Source organism: Balaenoptera ricei, chromosome 2 (genome assembly GCF_028023285.1).
Source record: "Balaenoptera ricei isolate mBalRic1 chromosome 2, mBalRic1.hap2, whole genome shotgun sequence".
Classification (NCBI taxonomy): Eukaryota; Metazoa; Chordata; class Mammalia; order Artiodactyla; family Balaenopteridae; genus Balaenoptera; species Balaenoptera ricei.
The window spans coordinates 182,575,190-182,599,328 of NC_082640.1; the positions used below are offsets into that span (position 1 = coordinate 182,575,190).

General features: G+C 46.8%; 1 protein-coding gene across 6 annotated transcripts in view; it reads right to left on the bottom strand.

The window, feature by feature from the left end:
- Positions 1-9,367: 9,367 nt before the first annotated feature.
- Positions 9,368-24,139, bottom strand: part of SETD3 (SET domain containing 3, actin N3(tau)-histidine methyltransferase) — a 71,268-nt gene continuing 56,496 nt past the window's right edge. For 5 of the 6 annotated variants that reach the window (XM_059914970.1, XM_059914968.1, XM_059914971.1 and 2 more), the window contains 7 exons: positions 22,687-22,745; positions 21,710-21,824; positions 16,897-16,971; positions 15,676-15,842; positions 14,708-14,793; positions 11,455-11,615; positions 9,368-10,744 (listed from right to left, as the gene is read on the bottom strand). In XM_059914970.1, the coding sequence (XP_059770953.1) occupies positions 10,298-10,744; positions 11,455-11,615; positions 14,708-14,793; positions 15,676-15,842; positions 16,897-16,971; positions 21,710-21,824; positions 22,687-22,745 (1,110 nt within the window). In that variant the 3' untranslated portion in view covers positions 9,368-10,297. The remainder of the gene's footprint in view (positions 10,745-11,454; positions 11,616-14,707; positions 14,794-15,675; positions 15,843-16,896; positions 16,972-21,709; positions 21,825-22,686; positions 22,746-24,139) is intronic. The other variant, XM_059914972.1, reaches the window with a different exon arrangement.

Below are 24,139 nucleotides of genomic sequence, written 5' to 3' on the forward strand. Positions count from 1 at the left end.
TATATAAGGTAGATAACCAACAAGGACCTACTGTACAGCACAGGGAACTCTACTCAATATTCTGCGATAACTTACATGAGAAAACAATCTGAAAAAGAATGAATATATGTATCTATATATAACAATCACTTTGCTGTATACCTGAAACTAACACAACTTTGTAACTCAACTATAATCCAATAAAATTTTTTAAAACAATTATGTAGTCAAATCTATCCATCTTGTGTTGCCGCTGGGTTTTGAGGGAAAGCTAGAGAGTCTTTACCTGCCCCTGAGTGCAGTCCTTTAAAGCGGGGAGGGGGGGGTTGATGGTGGGGGGCAGGGGCAGGAGCAGGCAGGGGAAGGTGGAAGGGTCTGCTGGAAATAGAAGACAGGCCAGTTTACTGTGGAGCTTGAAAGGATTACAAAGGGACTCACTTACACAGGTGGCTCCCCAAACACTTCAGATTCCGGTAGATCTGCCAAAATTGAGCTGACCACCCATGCTTCATGAAGACATGGATTTATTCCACAGTGAGGTACAATGTCAGGGTCCCGTGCCCCTCCGAGCATACATGGAGGGCGGGTGGGTAAGGGGACCATCTGAGCTTGTAGATTCAGTGCTGTCATTTTACCACACTCTTTCACTGCTGACCCATTGTCCAGGTGGAGAAACTGGAGTTCAGTTAAATAACCCCGTCAAGTGGTGGAAGGGCTGGCCTGAGTCCAGCTTTCTCCAGGGCTCACACTTGTCACTGCAGCCTGCTGGCTTTGCAGAGGTGGGGAGGGGGCTTTTTGCTCCCCCAGGAGACCTGCTCCCCATCCCCAGAGCAGTTTTTGGTTAATGGCATCTCCAGCCCACAGGCTGTGGCCCAAGCAGTGCTGGGCTCGCCTCTCCCCAGCAGGCACCTCCCTCAGATCTGCTTTCCTCCTGCACCTCCTGGCTGGACCCCTTCACCTTCCCTGGGGTTCACGGCTGCAGACACTTGAGCGGCTCCTACTCCAGCCTGGTCCCCCCAGTGCACTGTGTAGGGCCCCACAGGGATCTCCCCAAAACTCAGAGAGCCCCTCCCTAGAGGAGAAAAGCCCTGTTTCTTTTGCCTGGCATGGGGGTGCGGGTGCTCTGGGACCAGCCTTCAGCCTTCCAAGGGGCCTCCTCCTCCACGTCAGCCCCATCCCTGGCCCCAGCCCACCAGCGTCAGACCAGCCAGGCATCAGCTGCCTCCCTGTGCACTGGGGAAAGCGCTGCTGTCTGCTGGGGCCAGGCTCCCACACCACCTCCCCGGAGGCCGCCCCTGTGTCGCTCTGATGTACCCAGCCCAGCCCTGATTCCTTCCAGTCTGGGGGTCTGCCCCCACCCCTGTAGGTATTGGGCAAATCGTAGATTCAGTAAAATCTCTGGAAAAGTCTATTGTGGAAAAGGGAGAGGAGACATGGGGTAGCAAGAGTGCATTGGAGACGGGAGGGAGGAAGGGCAGGGAGGAAGGGCAGGACATGAGGGGGCAGGATGCGGGGCGGAGAGGTGGGCAAGAGGATGAGGCCCGAGGCGGGCATCCTACAGCCTGTGGGGCAGGTGACTCGTGAGTGGAGGAGGTCAACAGGGAAAAAATGCAGGCCAGAGTCACCTTCCCTACAGTTTCCTGGCAAAGACACGACGGCCTATTTTAACCAAGCCCCACGAAGGGCCCAGAGCATCAGGTGCACTCGGATTTAACGCAGGTTTGCAGCCTGCAGGGCTATTTCGGGATTGGCAGATGCTGCTCCGTTCGCCTGCTTTTCCTTTCCGTCGGTGTCCCTGGGTAGGTGGCACTCCCCGCGCAGCACGCGTCCCCGAGGACAGGCTGCTACCAGTTCTGTAAAGCGAGCCTCGTCTTTGCCTCCCGACCACAATTCTTTGGGAAAGTGATCTGCCCTTCTTAAGAGTATGCGATCACCCTGTGAGTTCCTATCCATCCATCTGTCCACTCTGCCCACAGGCATAACGTTGTGGAATTGTTGGGAATAAAGCATTACAGTGAAAGTCACCATTCTAACAATTTTCCAAATTATATTTTGTCCAAGACTAGTTTTTGCTGTTTACAGTTTCCAGCCCTCTTGCTGAGCCAACTGCCTTGGACTTCCTTTCTCTTGGGCCTCTTCTGGGCACCTACACTGTGCAAAGAACCGCGGGCACAAAGAGCTGTGAACGGGGCCTCGCGTATCAATTGTGAAGTGAAATCTCGTGGCGAGGGCGCCACAGTGTGCCGGACGTGCAGGGCCTCAGCCACAGCTTAAGGATGGAGAAGCTGGACGGCGGGGAGACGTCCGGGGCCAGAGGGCACCCGCAGACAAGGCAGGGTCCTGGCTCCGTGCACATCGTTGGTATTTGCTGGATAAACAGATGTAATTGTGGGGCTTATATATTCCTTAACCTTGAGCACATCTGTACTGAGAAGCGTTTATTTATACAACACAACAGGAGCACCAACAAACCCCAAACACACGTAATGCGAAAAAATAATCCACCTCTCGGATCAAGTTCTTAGCTCGGTCTGGGAAGGTACCTGCTAGAACTTGGCTTGGTTTTCCCCGGCGGCTTCCCGGAGGGCGGTCCGTCCCAGTTGGCACTGTCACCAGGGGGCGCAAACGGAGCAGGGGAAAGGAGACTGCCCAGGTAGGAGCTCCTATAAAGCCTGCGGGGAGGAGGGACCCAGGGCCAGAGGGAGGGGCGTGGGTTTGGTTTGGATGAGGGTGAAAAGGGAGGTTTGGCTTGTCTTGTTTTGGTGGCAGAGGAGGTCTTGGTGGACTTTCTCTGCTGTTTCCCATGCCATGAAGAGATGACAGAATTCCCTTCCTCGTGGACACCGGTCTGGGAGGGCTGCCAGCGGCGGTGGTGCAGGGAATGGGCCGGCAGGCTCCCCATTACTCAGCTTCGCCCTTGGCCTCTGGTCGCTGGCGGCTGAGCTGCCTTGATTTCTCTGTCTGCCCAGTCTGCCTGTGGGTCATTTCAGGGATGCAACCTGGAGGGTGACACTTTCGTTCTTAACTCACGTTGCACTTCGTTGCGAGTTTGCAGAAAGCACTTATTTTAAAATGTGCAGATTCAATAGTTGAAGCCTGAAGTCTACATAATTGAATGACTAGAATGACCTGAGATGATTTAACAAGCGCATATACTCATATTATCCTACTAACTGCACACATTATTGGGGCTTAATTTTTCTATTTCCTCGGCTTGTAATCTACTTTCCTCCCCATCACATACACAGCAATTCTATTCTTCCAGTAACAGCTGTTTTATAATCATCACCCTGACAGCAGAACTACATCCTTGTATTCATTTAATAACTGTTTATCCTCTATCTTCCCGTTTTCAAAAAGGAATAAGTTGAGTGCTCCAGAAATTGGAAAAAAAAAATTGAAATTTGACCTTTATTAACTGGGTTAATTGTCAAAATCTCTGCTTGTAAAAAAAAATTAATGACCAAAAAGTGTAACTTTTAGAGTTTCAAAGATTAGGTTAATGTCCAAGGAAATATAAACTCTGACCTTTTTGACACATGTCATAAGTAACATCTATCCTAATAAATTGCTACCTGTGAGCAATTATAGCATTTTTCCTGTATCCAGTCATGCAATTTAATTGCTGCTGGAAATTCTGGCTTCCTTAGAGATAGCCTGCAGAATTATTTGATGCCTACGGGCATCATTTTATATTTGTTTCAGGGGAGAGTATTTGTTCGTTTGGATTTCTAGACACTGAAATGTCGTGGACAGAGAGCCTAGCCGCTTTGGCCAAAGGCAGCTTGGGAGGTAAACAACAAAACTTATCACAGGAATGACAGGGAAACAGGTGACAAGCTTCTATGCCCAGATGTGGTGTGTCACTGAGGCTGGATCCTCTCATTTCCTTGTTAATTGTCTGTTTGAGATAGACTGAAGTAGGTGTGGCCTAGTCAAACCCCACGGGATTAACAGGTGGTTTTTTTAAATGTCATCATTCTGGGATGGGTTTGGGGACTAGTTTGGGGAAATGGGGCTAATCCCCACCATTCATGCTCTCATGTACCAGTCTCATAACAGGTTTCTGTTTCAGCAAAGGAAACAGGGATTTCACTGCCATTTATCTGGAGTCACCCCAAAGCTATGATGCTGGGGTCCCCTCTTATCATTCCACCCTCATTCGGAAGATCCCAGAATGTTAGGAAATCTGGAAATGTAATATCTGTAAACATGAAGAAGATTCTAGTTCCCTGAGGCATGTGTTCAAAGCACTTAAGTTGTGAAAAGAAATCAGAGACTTAAATTCTGTACTATTTGGTAATAGAAATGAACCTTTTGGGGAGAGGGTGATAAGGAGTAAAAATTAGTCTAAGAGAGAATTACAGGTAATCTACCATTCTGTAGACTGTGGAATTAAAAGCCCTGGACAGTCTCTTTTCTGTTAGGGGTAGAAAAAAAGGAATGTGCCTCAAGACCTAGTTTGGGTGTAACTTCCCCGGGAGGCCCCGTGCAGCCCCCAGACATGGGCTGGGTGCCAGGTCTGCTGGTCCTGGAGCTCCTTGTGGCCGAGCGGCTGGGGCCACACTGTTTGCACCCCCAGCACTGATCAGATACTCCAACAACTGTTGGGTGAATCTACGGGTGTCACTGAATCAAAGCTTATTAAGGAAGAGGAACTGGGATGAGACCCTGTGGCCACCCGTGTCTCACTTTCCCGGCAGCTCAACACGGCACCTGGACCTGTGTTTTGTCATCTGGAAAACAGGGCTTCTGCCACCTGCCCCTGCCACCGGGGTGCAGTGCGAGATAGCAGCAGACCAAGGCTGTTCGGGTCCCTGTGGGGAAGAACCCACACCTTGGAGGTCTGAAGTCTTTGCTGTCTGAGCCTCCAAGAAGCCTGACCTGGAAAACTGCTGGGTCCCGTGGGGGCCCTTGCTCACCCTTGCTAGACCGCTGGTCCACTCACGTCGCAGGGCTGAGGACCTGGGGGAGGAGACAGCCGCTCCTGTCACCGCAAAGGATGAGCAGAAGGCCAAGGGCTACCTGAGGGCTCTACCCAGTTAACCTACGCGGAATGGCCCGGCCCGTTGCCTGGAACGCTCGGTAACTTTTGTTAATGTCGTCAGTGCATGAGTCACCAGCTCCCAGAGCACCTCAACAGGCAGCAAACGCGCACACAACCAGCCTGCTCTCTACCTCAGCACCCAAGTCTGGCAAAAATAACCCTGTAAAGGCTTTTCTGTACAACACCACCTTTGTACAGCTGCTGGTAGAGCTGGTGGTGTCCGTGTGTCTGTTATAGCACCTGCTTCCTAAGGGGGGAGGACGGATGTGAGGGGGGAGGGGGGTTATTCCTGTGCCCCTGATTTGATCCAGCCGGGGCAGAGGAGCGGGATTTTGAGGTCAGCCTGGAGCTTCTCCGGAGGAGCGTATAAATCACAGCCGCCGAGGCGGCACACTGCTAGAGGTGCCCCACCAGTGAGGAAACCTTTTCAGAGCACGCACGAGGCGCCAGGTCCTGCACGAGGCACCAGGAAATGAAAGATGAGCCACAAAGGCACCAGCACTCACATCGCACCAGCTGGGTGAAGCCTGCCCTCAGCCATGCCGAGCACCTTCTCTGTTGCCTGAAACTGAAGAATATGAGTTTTGAGAAAATCTTATGTGCACGCGTATACATATACACACACACATTTGTGTAAATGTGTACATATAAAATACATGTATGGACACACACACAGGTATGCCTGAGTCTTAAGAGGCCGTTAGGAGAATGAATAAACCTAGGAGTTGGCACTGAAAAGAGTGTGACAATCTGGGATAACTTTCCTAACCCCACAGTCAGGCTAAGGCGTCCACGAACACAGGTTTCTCTGCCGTTTTATCTCGTTTCTACGGGAAATACCAATGGTCTTTTCAAGCAGCTGGCCATTGCCACATTTTTCCATCTAAAGAAGTTCATTCATTACAAGGTAGGTGAAACTCTGCAGGAGCTCTCCTTGGGGTCCCTGGGCACCGGCCAGTTCAGGAGCCTCCTGCGGGATTCCTCAGGGGGACCTCAACTTCCTACCCCCCACCTCCAGCCTGGCACTGCCCCGTCCCCACCCCACTGCTCACAGACGAACCCCTGAAAGCCGAGGTGCCACTTCCTCCAGCGCTTCTTTTCCCGAGTTCCAGAGTGCGCAGAGCACTCCGTCTCCAGAAGCGTGGCATGCTCTGCCCGGGGTTACGGTTATTTGTTCAGATGGTGGCCTCACCACCTGCGGGGGCAGCAAGGGCTTCTTAGGAATCTGAATTACACAGAACCTGGCATTACACCAGGAACACAACTGGTGCTCAGTCCAGGTCTGTCTCCGTGGACAGATGCCAGCAGCCTGCCTGCAGAGCAGGGATGATTTTGCTGCCCCCCAGCCCCCCCCACCCAGTCCCACTAACACTTCCTGCCTCCCAGGAGTGGCTCAGACTTAGAAGAGTAATGACTCACATTTACTGAACGCTTAGCACGCGGCAGACACGGTGCCAGAAGCTTTTATACCCGTTACCTCATCTGGTCCTCCCGGACCCTCTAGAGGTAGGAAGCACAAGACGCACTAAAGGTGGGTACAAACACATCCAAGGACTGTCCCCAGGTCCCAGGAGAGAAGCGGGGCTGGGGCAGGAACCCAGAGCCATGTGGCCCGGAACTTGCACTCTCAGCCACCGTGGAGAGCCTCCCCATCCTCTGCATAAAGATAAATAAGATCAAAGTGCCCCAGACACTTAGAACACCCTCTTCCCACGGCCGGCGGTCTGTTCATGTCCATGTCCACGTCCAGAGCAGCCTGCATTGTTAGGAAGCGCCCCTCCCTCGGCGGGGATCTGCCTCCCGGCCCACTGGCCCTGGCTGTGCCTTCTGCAGAGACAGAGTGAGCCCCATCCCTCCTTCCCGTGACAGTTCTTCAAATACCCAGGGCCAGCACTGCAGCTTCATTTAAATAACAAATTCGCCAGTGCGGCTAAATACAATTTGAGTTACTCAAATTCAATTTACACACAGAATTTTAGGAATACGCTATATAAGGTGCTGCTGATTAAAATAGTAGGGTGACCCCTAATGAGGTTATTGGATTCTACTGTATACTTACCTGAAATTGACATTTAAATAAAAGTGAGCCAGATTCTTGGGTCAGGTTATCGCTACATCCTATTAATAAACATGTTCATTTTGCCAGATCGGTAATAATGTGAACATGGCACGGTATATCACATAAAAAGCTTCTCACCGTAGCCATGGTTACAGCCAACACTTCATGATCTGGGCTTCCTGAAACTCACCCCCAAAACCAACCACCAGTAACCATGATTCCCTATTTTCTTTATAGCCAGTGCTATTTTAGTTCTGAACTCAAGTTGTAGGTACTTTCTCTGGGTTTTGTTTTTGTTTTTTTTTAATTCTTTCACTCCAACATGTATGCTTTAACGATCAAAAACATAGTAAGTGATGATTTACAGAAAACGAATTCCCTCATTTTTAAGTGAAAGTTTAATTTAGCATAACCCTGCTTATTGGGAACCTGGGTATATTATAGTTTTAACGTCTCACTCCACCTCTCAAAAAAATTAAATACATCGTCTAGTGAGCCTATTCTAGAAACTATTGGGGGAAATCACCCATCAATTGCCAGCCTGAGTGGAAAAACGGGGTGATTTTTCTAGGCTGGTGATATCTAATTGCTAACTGTTTACACAAATAACACACAGAGCTAACGAAACAGAAGCAGAAGCTGGCATTTTCCCAACGACTAGCCTGAACAGCCTCTTATCCAAAAGCATCAGAAGAAAGTAAACTTTAAAATGATTTGAGAGAAAGGTCTGTTTTCATGACAGATGGCAGTGAGGGTTCTTCAATGCCAATTTAATCACTTTTCCTCAGTTTTCAAATGCTTCAGTCGTGAATCCAAGTGTCTGTGCAGCAGCGGTGCATCGCTCATGGGCGCAGAGGGCTGATGACATGCACTGTGGCCTCGCTGACCCGCCGGAGTCCTGCAAGGGTGATTCTATCCGACCTAGGAAATCACGTTGTCCAACACGCTCTGTCTTCCGACATCGAAAGCGTTCTATGAGCACCCTCTTTGTCACAGACAGTCTCCTTGATTGGAGCGTAACCTATATAATCGTTTTTTGGTCCAATAACCTTAACAAAGAGACCCTGTGGATGGGGAATTCATGGACAGAACAGTGTCCGAATTTTTAGGCAGGGACCACTGATAATTAGGTACCATTCCCTCACCTCCCAAGTAAATGAGGGAACTGAAGCCCGAGCGTGGGGTCCTCGCACCCTCCAGTGGTGCCGTGAGGACCAGGGCTTGTCCTGACCCCCGTCCAGCTCCACCTGAACTCGAATCTTCTCCAGGGAGTATTTTGAAAACTATTCTATCTCATGAAGCTACTTTACGTCTGAACTGTGTGTGTGTGTGTGTGTGTGTGTGTGTGTGTGTGTGTATGTGTATATATATATATTTCAAAGGACATATATTTAACATTAGACTTGAAAGCTGTCATCCAATGAGAAACTCATCTACAGACAAATCAGTCATGAGCATTCTTCATCTCTTCTGGGGCTCCTGTTCCAGAGAGAAAACTCCTTGAGTACCACCGTGCTTCTGCCTTTTGGAAATTAGTACGTAGGTTTCCCAGACTACTTCGTATCTTTGGTAAAGTATCTCAGGTACAGGGCTGATAGGAGAGCTGATGTCACCGGCATCCTCTTCTGAGGCAGTTCAGATTGTGTTCACATTAACAACATAGGAAGTTACAGGCGCCGACCTCACGTAAAGATGAAAGCTGCCTCTAGCATCCAAGGGCAGCAGGTACACGTGACATGCGGAGCCCTGGGAGGTGGGGTGTCCTTGGCAGAGAATAAAGCAAGTTATCGGCAGAGCTGTGTCTTCTCCAAGGAGGAACACCGACAGCACCGTGAAGACTTCCTGTGTGCAGCCATGTTTACCGAGACAGTCGGGGGAATAATTCACACAGCCTTTTCCAAAATAAGCGATGTGCTTAACAGTTAGGACATCAGAGACGATGTGAACATTTGCAGTTAAGGAAGACTGGCAATCCGTAACCTGAAGACTGGTGGCTTTCTGGGGATGGATCCCACCTCACCCCCAGGACACCACCCCAAGCCTCTACTTCCTAAGAACTCCTCTTCCTGTGTTCCTGGTGCCACCGGCCCCCCCGAGCACCCCCTGCAGGCTAGGGAGGGGGCTGAGCTCACGCCTCTCACCCATCTCTGAGTCCCCAGCGGGGAGCAACACGCAGCACGGGTCAGGTTCGAAACCTGCCCCGTGGATAAGCAGGAGGGTCTGCATAAAAGCTCGATTCAAGGGGCCTGTCGCACTCCAAAGAAAAGGAATAGACAAAAATATTAATTACGTTTTCCTTTTAATAAGGCTTTTTACTCAAAAGTGTAGCTTTGAAAATCTCTAGCTTGTTGTGACAACCAGAGAAGCCAGGAGCGGCCTTGCCTTGAACATGGTGCCCTCGCAAGCTCTCCGGCGCCAGGGCTGGAGGGCAAACGCACCACTTTACAACCAGAGCCAACATTTAAAATTAGGAGGAGGATGCATGTCCTACTTGGATTCAAGGAGAAAGGACAAGTTCTCAATACGGTAAAACAAAACACAAAAAGTAAACAAATCTTTAGAAATCACTAGATATGTGTGTGTGTGTGTGTGTGTGTCTGTGTGTGTGGGTGTGTTTACATAATTAGGATTATCATCAACATTTAAAACTATTAAAAATAAGGTTGCCACCTTACCTTTTCTTTTGGTACTGGGGTGTTATTTTTTTTAGGAAAAAAATTTTTTTTTTTTTTGCCCAGCCTCTCAAGTTTCCTCACCTCAAGCCTGTTTTCCGCTGTGCAGCCAAATGCCTCACCTTCGCACTGCACCCCCAGAGCGCCACTGTCAAGCCCCGTTGGCAGGAGGCAGGGCAGGCTTTGATTCTGGCTGTCAAGATGACAGGCCCACAAAAGCACAGCTGACAGAGGAACTGAATTCTTCCCCAGGAAGAAAATACATTTGCCCGCAATGGGTCTGCAAAATCTTCCGAGGCACCTCTTCCCCCTCTGTGCTCTGCTTGATAACTTGTTTGTTTGGCCAAGAAGCAAGATGGCAATCTTAATCAGAAAGGGAAGCTAGATTTTTTAAATAACTTAAAAAAATCATTTTTATATAAAGCAGCAAAAACATATTTTCCTCTCTGCAGAAAGAAAACCGTGAACAAGGAAACACAGCGATGTAAACGGGGCCATTCATACACTTCTGCTAAACTGGGTCCCCCGACAGACTCAGAGCTACTTTCCAACATCCTCGGCGCTGTCGGAAGAAGATTCTTTGGCGTCTCCAGTCGCTCTTTTACTTTCCTCTTGATTTAAACTTTCCTTTTCCGACCTGGTCCCGTTGGGTATAGAGTTTTCGCCGTTGACCAGCCCGTGCTCTGCAGCCTTTGCCCTGCGGACAGCCTCAGTGAGGGTCAAGGCCTCCTGTGCGCCGGCCTCCCCCTCCGGGTCCCTGAGGACCAGGGGCAGCCGCGAGTCCGCCACGCCCTCCAGCAGCCCCGGGTTACTCTCCTCGTACTTGGGGAGCGGGGCGTGCCCCTCCACCTGCCTGCGGCAGTGCTCTCGGTTCGCGGCCGCGCTCTTGACCGCTTTTTCCAAAATCTCTTTCTCACCTAAGCGCAACTTGACGGCCATCGTGGCACGAACGGAAAGGGCATGGTTTTTCAAGAAGGACTTATCTTCCTGGAAAAGGAAACAGAGCAAAATTAACTACAGCAAGTCTAAACCAGCAAAACGATAGTGCCAGAAGGCAGATCAGTTGCTGCCGGGGACGAAGGCGTGAGAGAAATTGGGGGGAGCGCGGGGTGGGGGGGTGACAGAAGGTTCTGGAACTTGACTGTGGAGGTGGCTGCATGACTGCACACTTAAACCCAAGCGTACACTTCAGAAGTGTGAATTTTACTCTATGTAAATTATACCTAAGTATATGATTATAAAACAAAAAAGAAGAGCCTAAATCAAATGGTGCGTGGACACTGACAGAACTTCACTTATTTCTAAAACCCTTCTGTCTTGTGCCCTGACGGAGCCCAGGGCTTGGCACTTGGCTGAACGATGGCTGAATGACAGGTATTTGAAGTCAGTGACCCAAGAGTAAACTTTGAAAGCATGGATGAAAACTTGTGTTTGTCTGTATCATATGAATTAGAAATTATGGAAAAATGTTAAATAATGTAAAAAATTTATATTCTAATCAACAATGCCTCAGTGTGACTCTTTTGGTAGGGGTAAACATGTAAAATAGAAAAATATTAATAAGTTGAATGAAAAATGTCAAATACACAATAATTTTGCTAAAGCATGATAGTTATTTACATTTAAGAAAGAATCTCTTATTAAACGTCTTTTAAAACATGATAATGCACAAGTCCTCCCTTAATCAAAAGAATTACCTCAGTGGTTGTTTTATATGTTTTTAAAAGAAGTGAGGCTCGATCTTCAAGAAATGTCCACAGTTTGACCTCATTGTCCCAGCTAACAGGATACTCAGAGTTCCCCAAGGTGAAGATTCTGTCAATGGCATTATCTCCCAGCAAATGTTCTTTCAATTCTTCTACAAGAACACAAACAGCAATCTGTTAGGGGAAACAGCACTACTTCTCATTTTAACCAGCAACCCACCTCACAAAACATCTTTCCCAACAATGTCATCTTCCTGTGGTGAACAGTTCTCCCTGATCAATCAGCCAGGCCATGGCTAGACTCTCCAGAGCAGAGCCAGAGCTGTTTCAGGGAAAAAAGAGAGGAGGTCTTCCTGATTTGGAATCCAGATCAAGCCTTGCTGGGCCAGCCCTCTGCATTTTTCATTGTTTTTAAGAGGGATCCCGAGAGCCTTTAGATGGTTTCAGAAGATACTTCTTAAAGACCATCTGTAGCGACACACCCCTTATTTTGACAACACCCTTCTTGCAAACTCTGAGCCCAGTCACAGCAACTGGGTCAAAAAGACATGTAGGTGAGCAATGTAAACAGTGAAAACAAACGACAACACAACAACCCAGTGATCCTTCTAGACTGAAATCTGATGGATGCTAATTCCAGTAGTTGGCCTGACAAAGCTATTTGTCTCATCTTACAACAAGTAAGCCACAAACTGAAACCCAAAAATGGACTAGAAAAATCTTAGTTAATGAAATATGTGTCTGTATCCCTCACTTGTCAGGAATTTAAAAAGGAATTACAAATAAACACAAGTGCACATCTTAACTACCTTCAAATATATGTAAGACGAGGAAAGAATTCAGCAACTGCTCTGAGCATTTTATCTCCTGGCACATTATCTTCAAAAGACCAAAACATGCCGATCCTATTCATGCTCAAGAAATACAACCGTGCTTCTTATGTAATTATGAGACAGTATCTCTTTCAGAGCAAAATGCCCTACAGCTGTCACTATTTACAATTCAAATGGAAGAACTTCTGCTGCCAGCAAACCAAACTTTTATTAGTATTAGTGAGAGTGATTCAAAGAATGCATCAATTGTCTTGACAAGACAAATTGTCTATGACTAAAGAGAAACTAAAGAGAATCAACGGACCTAAAATGATTCAAAAGCAGGTTACTGGTTTTTTATTTTAAGAAAATAGAAGTTAATCTAATATTCAGAAAAGAAATTTCTTAAGTTGCATTTGTTAGCAAAAGGTCATGATGAAATTCAGGATTTTTAGATTTTTGATCCTTCAGTTTATATTCTTTGCATAAAGTAATGAAGATTTTTTAAATGCTTTTTAAGTGGAAGAAGTTTCTTTTTAGAAGCCCCCAATACTAAGGTTACTATTTTCGCTTTCTTCCTCAATCTACCCGAGTTTCACCCTTTAATTAACACTGGGAAGCTGAGGGGCTGAAGCAGAGTTTTCTCTCTGTTGCTCTTAGCAGTGATACTGGACTGGCTTCACACGCCTGGAGAAATAAAACCTACGAAAGGCCACCAACCTGCCTGGAACACTCAGGAAATGAACCGCAGGCTCCGGGAGCAGGTTTCTTTCCCCTCTTCCCTCTCGCTGACAAACCCTTCCTGGATTTCCTGGATTCCCTGCCCACCGCAAGAGTGTGGTTTGGTGGCCCGCAGCCTGGCCCCTGCAGACTCTGCAGCGCTAGAATCTCTTCCGTGGGCTATGGGACTTGCAAACCCGCAGGAGCCACGTGGGGGCCTGGGGTACAGGCTCTGAGGCGGCAGAGCTGGGTCCCAAGTCAGGGTCATCGCCTGCCAGCTGAGTGGCCAAGTTACTCTCCTCTTTGCATGGGAGCTTCTACGTCAGTCAAGTGGGAAGCCCCAGCTCCCTCCAGCAAGGCTGATGAGGATGAACAAAGCCTGCACCACATTCAGCATCGTGCCCGGCACAGAGACGGGGCTCCCAAATTACAGGGATTATCATCGTCGTCATCTCTCATCAGGATATGAACTGTGACATTCAACTTTGTAACCCTATATTACACGCAAGAAAAGCCCACGGTTAACCCTTGACTCGTGTTTACTAAATTGAATTGAGGAACCAGTGCCAAATCACAAAATCACCAAAAGCTCTCGCTTGAGTGACAGGGAGTCTAGAGCAGTACAGCTGCGAGCGAGGGGCAAGGACCACCTCACACCTCTCTGGGCTCTGCAGGTGGTTGTCTGTGTTTCAGGACTCAGTTTCTTCTACTTCCAATGTCAAGCCAGGACCTGGGCAGCACTTCTCTGGCTGCAGACATGAAGGGAGGGAGCCAGACGGCAGAGCCCAGCGGACTCCCTCCACGGGCCGTCATTTCTGCTCCGGCCCCGGCTGCCCTTGCTCTAGCGCTCGGACGGCTTCCTTCAGAAGAACACTTGTCTGTCTGTTCAATTAGGTGGCACGCACTCACTCAGTCACTCATTCCCACCCAATCTGCTGTGCACAGGATCCAGGGTAGTTTACAACAACAGCAAACTCGCACACAATTAAAAATGGAACCTCACAACCAGGGGATTTGGAGGAGTATATTTTCAGATGAACAGTGAAAACACAACCGCAATAGATCACATCTCAGTGCCAGAGATCCCAAATGGCTTGTCTTCAGGAAACATAAAAGTAATGCTCAATGCATATATTTGACTCTTTTCGTGCCTGAAATAAGAGGCTGTAGACAGGACTATTTTGCAGTTCAAACAGGTTCTGTTTGCAGTGTTATTTACTCCAACGGGATGCCTGGCACTGAAAGGCCTGCTGGCAATTTCGGGTTCACACCACGGAGCTGGTTAACCAATGAAGTCCTCTGGCCCACAGGGGTCATGGCCGACCACCCGACTTCGGTGTCGAATGACCATTCGCCGTGAGAACATTTAGGCTCTGTCGTCCTGGGTAATAGGCGCATCAGAAACTCCCATCTACAAATGTCGAATTTTGATATAGGTAGACAATCCAAGATGTATTAAGTTTTCTTCCAATGCAGTAGAGAATTACTTGTTTATTACAAGCGTATACTGACAACACACTGAGGATTTAATAAAATACTTCCAGGATAAAACAGATCAATTTCCTCTTTCTCCACTATTACCGCCTTACCTCTTCCCCCCAAAGTGCTTTAATTTTAAGCAATTTTATATTTAATCTGACTCCCTCTGCCTCACACTTCATGAATTAAAAAAAGAAAAAACTCAACATTTTTTTCTTCCTGAAATGATTTACCTTCGGTCATGCAGAAGACTCGGAGAAAAGCCAGAAGTTGGGCAGAGATGGGTGGCTCCGTAAAATGCAATGCAAAGACGCTGGAGCTGACGAGAGGAAGAAGAGAGGTCAGTCCCTGCTGCAGTGACCTACTCGCCCCACAGTGAAATCTCTGAATCTGCACTCCGTGTGGTCACCCTCAGGGAGCCTGGGCCAGCATGAGGGACCCCACCTCTTCACCAGAACTCTAAAAACAGAATGTTCAGCCCCGGCGAAATGCAGAAGGCCTGGGCTGGCCGAGGAGGATGGCGGTAACCATCACTGCCAGCAGTTCTTAGTCTGATAGCCTTCATCCCGGGTGCATACAACACATTAGGAGAATTAAGCATACCCATGGTTCCTAAAAAAGGTTAACAATAATTTATGTTGAGTTCACATTTTAATCATTAATCAAATATTGACAAGTTCAATAAAAAAAGGTCTAGATAATCCATTTTCATTAAGAATGGTTCTCTCCATTCCCTGGAGAACCAATAAATCATAATTCTTGTCTTTATCATTTTGCACCTCAAATGCAAGGAAATCTTACGATTTGATTTAACCAGAAATTCTTGAAATCACTGAGTAGCATGACTTCATTACAGAAACTAATGGTGGCAAAGAATTAAATGAAACAAACTGATCCAGGTCATTAACCTTTTCAAGGTGAAAGGCATTAATGACATGGAGGCACTTATTAACTGAACGAGGATTTCAGGCCACATCCCCTAGAACTGGCTGTGGACGCTTCCAACGACACAATTATGTTGATCTGAAAACGCTGGTAAATCACCATGCATCTCAACGGTTTAAATTTGCAGTATAATAGGGATAAAGGGATTAAGACAAACTACAGTAGAGAAGTTTTATTAACACACCAGTTAAACACTATGCGACTGGAAATATTTCAAGTACCACAGTAAAGAGCTGACAGATTTTTTTCTACGTACGTTGGGATGCCAGCGCGAGCCAGGACCTCGGCCTTCATGGCGTACAGCCTGTCACTTTTACTCACTCCAAGCTTTATTTTCACTCTGTCGTGTGAATTATTGTCAAAGAAAAAACCACTGTGGATCACAAACTCTGCATTTGACCGAGTGCCATAAAAAATGTAAATCTGAGATGCAGTAAAGAAAAAATAAAGGGATATAAAAGAAACTTAACATCCATTCTCAGTACAGAGCAGGGCAAAGGATCAGTTCTCATATATTTAATGCAACTTCACACTAAGGAGACAAACAGCTCTGAGGTGACCATGTCCCCGTTCTGAACATCATGTGCCGCCGGGCGGGGACGGGCGGGCTGAGTAGAGCACACGCAGACCTCTGGCACCCAGAGGAGCCGGACCCCGCCGTCCCAGCCTTTCTCATCCCCCCTCACACTCCCAGGAACAGTGAGACTGCTGCTTCACGACTGCACTTCAAAATTCACCATGTTCTCTTCTCCCTCTCCTTTAACTACAAGAGCGTCTCCTGGAACCAGGGTTTAAGGCAGTGTCTGGCAGAAATCCACTTCTAGATGCTGCGGCAAGTCTGCACGTAGCAGGAGGGTTTATGAACTGTCTCCAGGCACTTTGTTAGGCTAATGGTTTTCACTCTGTCCCAGCTCGAATGTCGGTGGTCTATGTCAGCTCTGTCTTTTTCTGTTCCCTGCTTGGTCGCAGGACTGCCAGGCAGAGTGTAGGTGTCCATTCGTGCACATGTTCAAACTTACTGAAAGGCTCAACCCCACCCCAAATATTACTTCAAACTTCACAGATTAAAGTGAAAGTACAAGAAGACAGCTCTTGTGGTTCCTTTTTCCCTTATGGTTTTGCCGCTTAAATAAACTGCCTCCTTTAAAGAAGGTTCTAATCAACAGGAAAAGATACGAAAACAATGCAGTTTGTACAGTCGAAAAATCTGTTCTACTGTCGTAACACAGAATTTATTTTCAGTTGACGGTGTTACACACAGTAGGGTCGGTTGTGCAAATAACTGCGCTCACATCTTTCTCCCTGGTGGACCCAAAGGCCCCATTCAAAGCACGGCATGTTTTTTACGGCTTTGGGTCTCAATATCTATTCCAGAAAACAAGGCTTAAATACAAATCTCAAAATTTTCTGCCCAAGTTAAATACTTTTTAAAAATGATCAACACAGGATGAGGTGAGGGACTCGGCGCGGAACCCACCTGCTCTCCGGCCCGGAAGTCCTGCAGGGCTACGCATTCACAGCGGTCGTCCTCCAGGTTGTAGCCGGTGGTGATCTGCACACGGGAGGAAGGGTGACAGGACAGCGTCTAAGTGCTCTCGCTCAGGAGGGCCTTTTTTCGGCAATTAGAGGATAAAAGACACGCAAAGCTACTGAAAGGGGTGCACTCTGCTTGCTTCATCAAGCTGAGCAAAGAACTGCCTTGGTTATTTTAATTAATTCCACTCACACCCGAAATCCTTATGGAAGACCCCGTACCTGCAGTGAGGGACATACTCTTTGGAAAATGTATTGTAGAGGTTATCCCTTGCTGGTCTCAACCAAACAGAATCATTCATTACAAAGTTACAGGCTTTGAGCTCATCTCCCCCACCCCCATCTCCAACCACCCACCCACCCACAGGACCTGCACTCCCGCAAGGAGGGAAGCGGGATCTCTGGAGAACTCCAACTGACTCGCAAACAGCATCTTTAGTATTTGGCCATTAAGAACACAAGGCGGGTTTCCCACTGGATAAAGAATCAGGGAGAAAGAAAAGCTCTGTTTCCGAATTATGTACTTATTTTACTCTGGAACTAGAGAAATTAAAACTCTCAGATAAGCAAAGGAAAAATAAAACAACTTAGTTGTATCCTATTCACTCTCTTTATGCTGAAAGCTGTACTGTGAGAGTTTCTAAACCCCCAAATCCACTAACTACACTGAAAATCCGGATCTCTTCCTAATCTCTCCTGTCAAGGGGTGTGGGAGGGGGGCAGGCGATGTCGTGGTCTCGGCACTGAAGTCACTACAAAATTCTCTGGGCCTCAACTGGTCAGCATTTTACCTTCCGAGTCACCCTTTGCATTTTGTTTGTCCTGCCGTCCCCTGGCTCTTCTCACCCAGCTCACCACGTGCAAAACCCTTCCAACTGGTCTCAAATTCCAGGACTGTCCCTCCCGCGTCCCGTGTGGCACACATGCTTGACCTCCTGTTTCAAACTTTTCAGTGGTGCTCTACTTTGCCTTGCGGAAAAAATCCAAATTTTTGAGCAAGGCCAATTTACAAGGAGGCCCACACCTCCCTATGGTCTCTGGACACGCCACTCGCCTGCCACTCTGGGTGCTGTCCCCGCTCCCTCGTGCCTGCAACCACCTTCAGCTCCTGCTTTGCCTGAGCCCTGGCTTCTCTGGAGCTGCCTCCCCTCATCCCACCCTCCCTCTCTGTCCCCCAAAGCCTCTCCCACCCAATAATAGGGTATTTATATCTGTGTACCCCCCACCAGCCAGACCTGCAGCCTAGCCCTTTCCACCTCGGCGCCTGGAGCTTAGCTCACCGGGCCCAACACCTGACACTGCCCGTGCCCTTGAGAATATCTGCTTGATGCAGGGAAAAGAATAGGCTCTCCAATTTATATTAAAAGCTCCTTCTCAGAAGTCTGTCCCTCAGAGCAGCCCCCCAATCTCTTAGATTGTCTGTAAACGCTCATTAATTACTTCGATCTCCTCATTTTATCCTGGAGAATCAAAATTCAAGACGGCTACAAGTGCTACTTTGCTATTCAAGGTATCAACAGCTCAAAAGATTACTTTTGAGTCCAGGGAATGGCATTTGGGGATGGAAGGCCAGATAACACTCCTCTTTAAACCCAGTATCCCCAGAACCAAGACCAATGAGAAATATGAAAGCAACGAGGACTAAATGAAGGCAGGTGTTCTGGCTCATTTTCACTCAGAGAACAGCTTAAACACTTGATAAAAAAATCAGCTCCATGAAGTTCCTGCCCAACATCAAAATCACTTTTCTGACCCCCAAACATGACCTTGATGATAAGGTACAGAGTGGGGATTGCCCATGACCTCCCAGCCCTTGAAGGCTGGCATTCCATGGTGCAGGCAGTACCCAGGGGGCCTGACAGGAGCACGAACAGGCAGAAGGAAGTCAGGGGAAGCAGGAGGGAAGGGGGAGGGCCAACAATCTATAAGAGGAGCAGGCGGAAGCACAGGAGACAGACGGTGGAGGACAGGAAGGGAGGCCCGTGGGCGGGGAGGTGTGGCCATCTGATGCACGGGGCTCAGGATGGCCCCGCCTGGGGAAGCAGTGGGAACAGTCAGCGCAGAGGCCCTTGGTGGGCGTGTAGGGCCCAGACAGACCGGGGTGTCGCGGGGACAGGTTGAGCAGGGGGCCCTGTCTGCTACTGTAAACACCTGGGCTTTTACCTTGAGACTGGAAGCCTCATGCACATCTAAATGTTTCAGATCTTCAACACTCAAACAGAAAGGCCTTGAAAAAGAGCCCCCTGCAATTCTACTTGAATCTTCCAAAGCCCTTTCATCCTGGTTGGTAGAGTCACGTATCCAAATACAAGGGCTGATCATTCCAACACGCTTTACCTGTTGGAACTAATACAGCGGCTGAAGCCCACTTAGAAGTATCCTTCTCTGTATGAACTGAACAACCTCAAAAAAGGGAAAGCAGACCTGCTCCCATTAGTTCTGAACAAGTCACGCAGAATTTAGATACGTTATGCCTCACAGTTCAACACGCCGCCTTATAAACTTGTCTACGTTTGTTTCTCAAAGTGGCTAGGAAATAGATTACGTTCGCCAGAGTCTCCAGCCCGGCCTACGTATTCCTCCAGCCTCTTAATTTCTCGTGCTTTTCCTTGCTGCTGCTGGTTTGGAATCACTGTCACAGACTTGATTCCTCCATTTCTACCCCCATAACCAGGTTTGGGGACACTGTTAGAAGCACGCAGCGTTGCTGGGTTACAAATTTCTATCAGCTCCCTCAGTGGTAGTCAGATCAGACAGACAACGACTGTCAGCATAGACACACACAAAAAAGAAATCTACTGTCTGAAAAGCTGAGCCTCCCTTTCAAGTACCTTATTTTAAAAGAGATTAACTGTTAATATGTATGACATACAACTTCATAGTGCTAAAAGAGATTCTGAAATCCTACCAGACAAAATTTCCCATCAAGTGTTATTTTTACGATGGGAAACTGTCCAACAAAGGTGTAGTAGAGTTAAGTGTGCAGAGAAGATAACCACTGTAGAAAAAGCACTAACATCTTGTATAAACCTTCTCAAGGTTAGCAATGTTTCTGCCAGGACTGTCGTGGCTGAGACTTGATGAACAGTATGAGAAAAAAGACAGCATTAGTAGTTGTCATCAAGTCGTTATTTTTATTTTGAGATAAACTAACTTTTTTTTTTTTACTTTTAGGGGGGAAAAGAGTGAGTAGTTTACACGAAAGCCACACAAAACCAGTGTGTATGTGAGTATGTGAAGGTGCAAATGCACAGCAAAAGAATGGGAGAGATGTGCAGAAAGCCAGTAACCAGCTACCCAGGAGGCGTCGAGTGGACCAGCCACGGGGCCGCTGGGGCCCGGGACTGGTAGGGGACCTCTGAGTTTCACTGCAGAGGCTTCTGTTTTCTTTAACTGGTTTTCTTTGTTTACAGTAAAGTATGTACTTGTTAAATTTTAGAAAGAAAAAAATAAACCCCGATGATCAATCAAGTTTGGGAACCAATGACCTAATCCAAAAGAAGAAAAAGAAAAATGTTGTTGTCAAATATTAAAAGCTATTTGAAAAATTTTTAAAACTTCAATGTTATAATCATTTAAAATAGCCCTGAAAGAAAACAAAAAGAACAAAACATAAAATTGTATTCATTAATGAAAATAAATGATAAAATATGCTAATACTCCTCAAAATGGCTAGTTAAATTAAGCATATCTAAATTAAGGCAAAAATATAATTATAAAAGTATAGTTATTCTTTCTCTCCAATTTAAGAGTGTGCTTGTGGCTAGACCTTCCCAGGTTAGCACTAGGGTTTCTCTCTTAAGTGTCTGGCACACGTGGCATGTGTTCTGGCCATTTTGTGGAATTAGATGTGAAATACTCATTTATAGCACCAGTCTTTTTATAATACTGCTAATAATAACAAAGAAAGCTGACACTGAGAAAAGATGAACAAAAAACTAACCAAACCAGTATACGATTATAATATTTAAAGATTCAAAACATCCTGAAGTTGATCATATTTCCAACTAGCAATATCAGGAAATCTTTCTCAGCACAGAGAGCACAGCAACCTGCTCTGAGGCTCAGAATCTGAAGAATGCTGAGAAACAGAGGCAGCCTCCTCTGTGCGTCCTGATTAACAATCCTCGCAGCACCTCCCTATTTTCCCAACGCCTGATGATGCCAACTGACTCCTGCATTCAAGGCCAAGAGCCAAACGCCGAAGCGCACCTCCTCCCGCCCCACTGCCAGGGACACCAGGACTCGCTCCTGAGCAAAAGCAGCTTAATCAACGGGGCCAAGGATGTGTCCGCACAGCAGGTGAAGGGAGAGGGGGCAGGAAAGAATCAGAGAAACTTAAGTAACTGATAACACAGTCAGCAAAGAGAGAAAACAAGCAACACAAAAGGAAAAACCAGAAGGAGAAAGGATTTTTTTTTCAATGAATTGGTATTTTAAAAAGAATAAGAAAAAAGAAACTTTGGTTTAAGTCTGTCGTCCAATAAGATAAGAAAATGTAAAAAAAAAAAACAGAAAATGTATGTCTAGGCTGGAATCGTGGCTTAGCAAAGAAATGCAGTTCACTGTGGCTTCTGAAAGTGATATAAGACTCACGTTTTCAGGATTAAGTAAACACAGCGAGAAAAAAACCCCAGCCTCTACTCATGGCGGGTGAGGTTTGGCGTTGCTTGCTCCTCTTGGAGGGGGCAGGAGGGGGCAGTGACTTGTAGGCAGAACTTCTCCGATTAATGAACACGACCCGAGGAGGTCCTTACCAGGCCATTGGTGTGATTGCACATGTCCCACAGAGGAATCAGTGCCAGGGTCACCCGGGAACCATCCTCCGTGGGGATCTGGTTTTGTCGAGTCATGACGGAAGAGACCGCCCACCTGTAACAATCAGAAAAGAGGCGAATTATGGCCGGCACATCTGAAAGCCCATGGCACTCACAACTCAACCAAAACCGAGGTGGGCCTGACCTCTCACGAATTTTCAAAACCCTTTCCTAAGTCACAAAGGTGATGTTCATCATCATTTAAAATTAAGTCTAGGGTAAAGAGAGGAGGAGGGGGGATATGGAAGGAAAAGGGAGCCAGGGGAAATCTAGGAGTGAGAGATGAAGGGAGGACGCTCCCGGGAGAAAGCGGCCTGGAAGGAGGGCCTAGAACGGAGCCAGCCAGGTCTCAGCGGGTCCCGGTCCGCGTTGCTGCGGAGAGACCCCACCCCTCTTTTACCCAAACGCTGACTCTGTACCTATTTTGAGCCTCAGTGAAAAGCAAACACTGTAACTCCTTTCTGATCGGAAATCCTCTAAGAACTCTACAAAATGTGGAATGCTATTTTTTTTTTTTACTATGTTGTGCACTGCATTAAATCTTTTTGTTAAAAAAAAGTCCCTACTTTAAAGCGCTAAAATAGTCTGTTTGAAAGAAAAAAAATCCTCACTCCGCACTAATGTTAATCTTGAGCATCACTTGGCTAAGCCCCACCAATACAGGTTAATGGCAATTTCCACGTGGCTATTAAAACGCTGCTCCCTGCCCCGGGGGGTCCAGTGTAACTTCCGGAAAGACAATCTCTTCTTTAAGGCTTTAAATGGTCATGCAAGTCACTTCTTACCCAAGCCCTTCGCACTCCTGAGATCCCAGTTTCACTCAGAAACCACCCTCCAACACGTGCCTCACACATACGTACACCACACCCCCCACACACCCCAACACACACACACACACACACACCCCTCACACCAACCTGTAGTCCTCATAAGTGAAAGAATCCTTCAAGGGCAGTTTGTGGGCATGAGGATGGGTCTGGGAATTAGAAGTTTTAGAAAGCAGAGGTGAAAAGAGAAAAAGGGAAAACAGAAATCAGTCAGCAAAATTTCATTATTTAGCTGCCTAACAGATCCTAACAAGAGCCAAATGAAGCAGGAGGCATCCAGCCGCGCTACTGAGGGATCATCGTGCTATTATGCTCTCATACATCACTGTCAACTTAATTTGTTGTGCCCAGCAGCCGCCATAAATCTGCTGCTTCATATTTCGATACCAGGACCCACAGACACGGCACAGAAATAAAATTTAAGGTGGACTGAGTTTACAAAAGGTAGGCACACGCACACCATGAGTGTCTCGTCTACACGGAAACCCGGAGCCTCCAAGTCAGGTGTCTGTCCGGCCTCCCTTTACATCTCTTGCCATAATGTGCTGTACAGCCCTCACGAATAGTCCAAATCTCTTCTTATATCAATAAAAGGAACAATTAAAAGCACTCTAATAAATTGAAACTTCTTTCATTTATCTCTGACTTAAAATCATTTGGAAGGAAATCAACTTGTTATGTGCAAATGAATCATACAACATGGCAGATGCAGCTCAAATACAGAAAATCAAGAAAAACACAGTTTTGTGAAATTATGAATTAAATTTTACGAACAAATGTAATAAAGATAAAATCGAGATCGGCATATGTAAATTTCACTCCTTTTTTTTTTTTTTTTGTCTCTGGACAAAAGAACATTTGATAAAAATATCCAAAACTTCACACTTTAGAGAAAATTGTACACATCTCACATCCTCTCTCTCCACAATACTCCCCCCACCTTGGGCCTTTCGAGCACTTAAAAAACTGTGTATCAACTAAGAAATTCAAAGCTGTAACAGTATAATTTTAATCTTCGGTTTCCATTACAGGCTGATAGACAGACTGCAGTAAGTGATCAAATGAACAAATGGTGATTTCTGAGATACCAGTGCGATTCGGCTGCGCTGTCTCTGCAGCACTGTAAATGCACGGAGCCCCGTATAGTATGTAGTTTTTACTTTTGACGTGTTACCATCACAAGTGCATGGCAATTCATCATCGCTCACTACACTGTACTCGCTGGCACCGTATGCAGGACAGTAGGGGATGAGGTAAAAGTGGCTCGAACCGTAAATCAATTAGAAAACAAAAGCTTGTGCTCGGCGCGCAATTTTAGGCAAATTATATATTACAAAAGGCTGCCAATTGGGTGCTAGCTCCCAAAGTGCCTGCTTCTCCCCTCTGATCCTAAACCCAGTTTTAACCCTTTGGAAGAAAAGTCAACATATGGAAATACAGTCACACAATATGTAAATGTTCTGATAATAAAAATGAAATTAAAGAAGATATAATTTAGGTCAAAATATAAAACAACCTATCGCTCAGGGGCATTCTCTAGCTG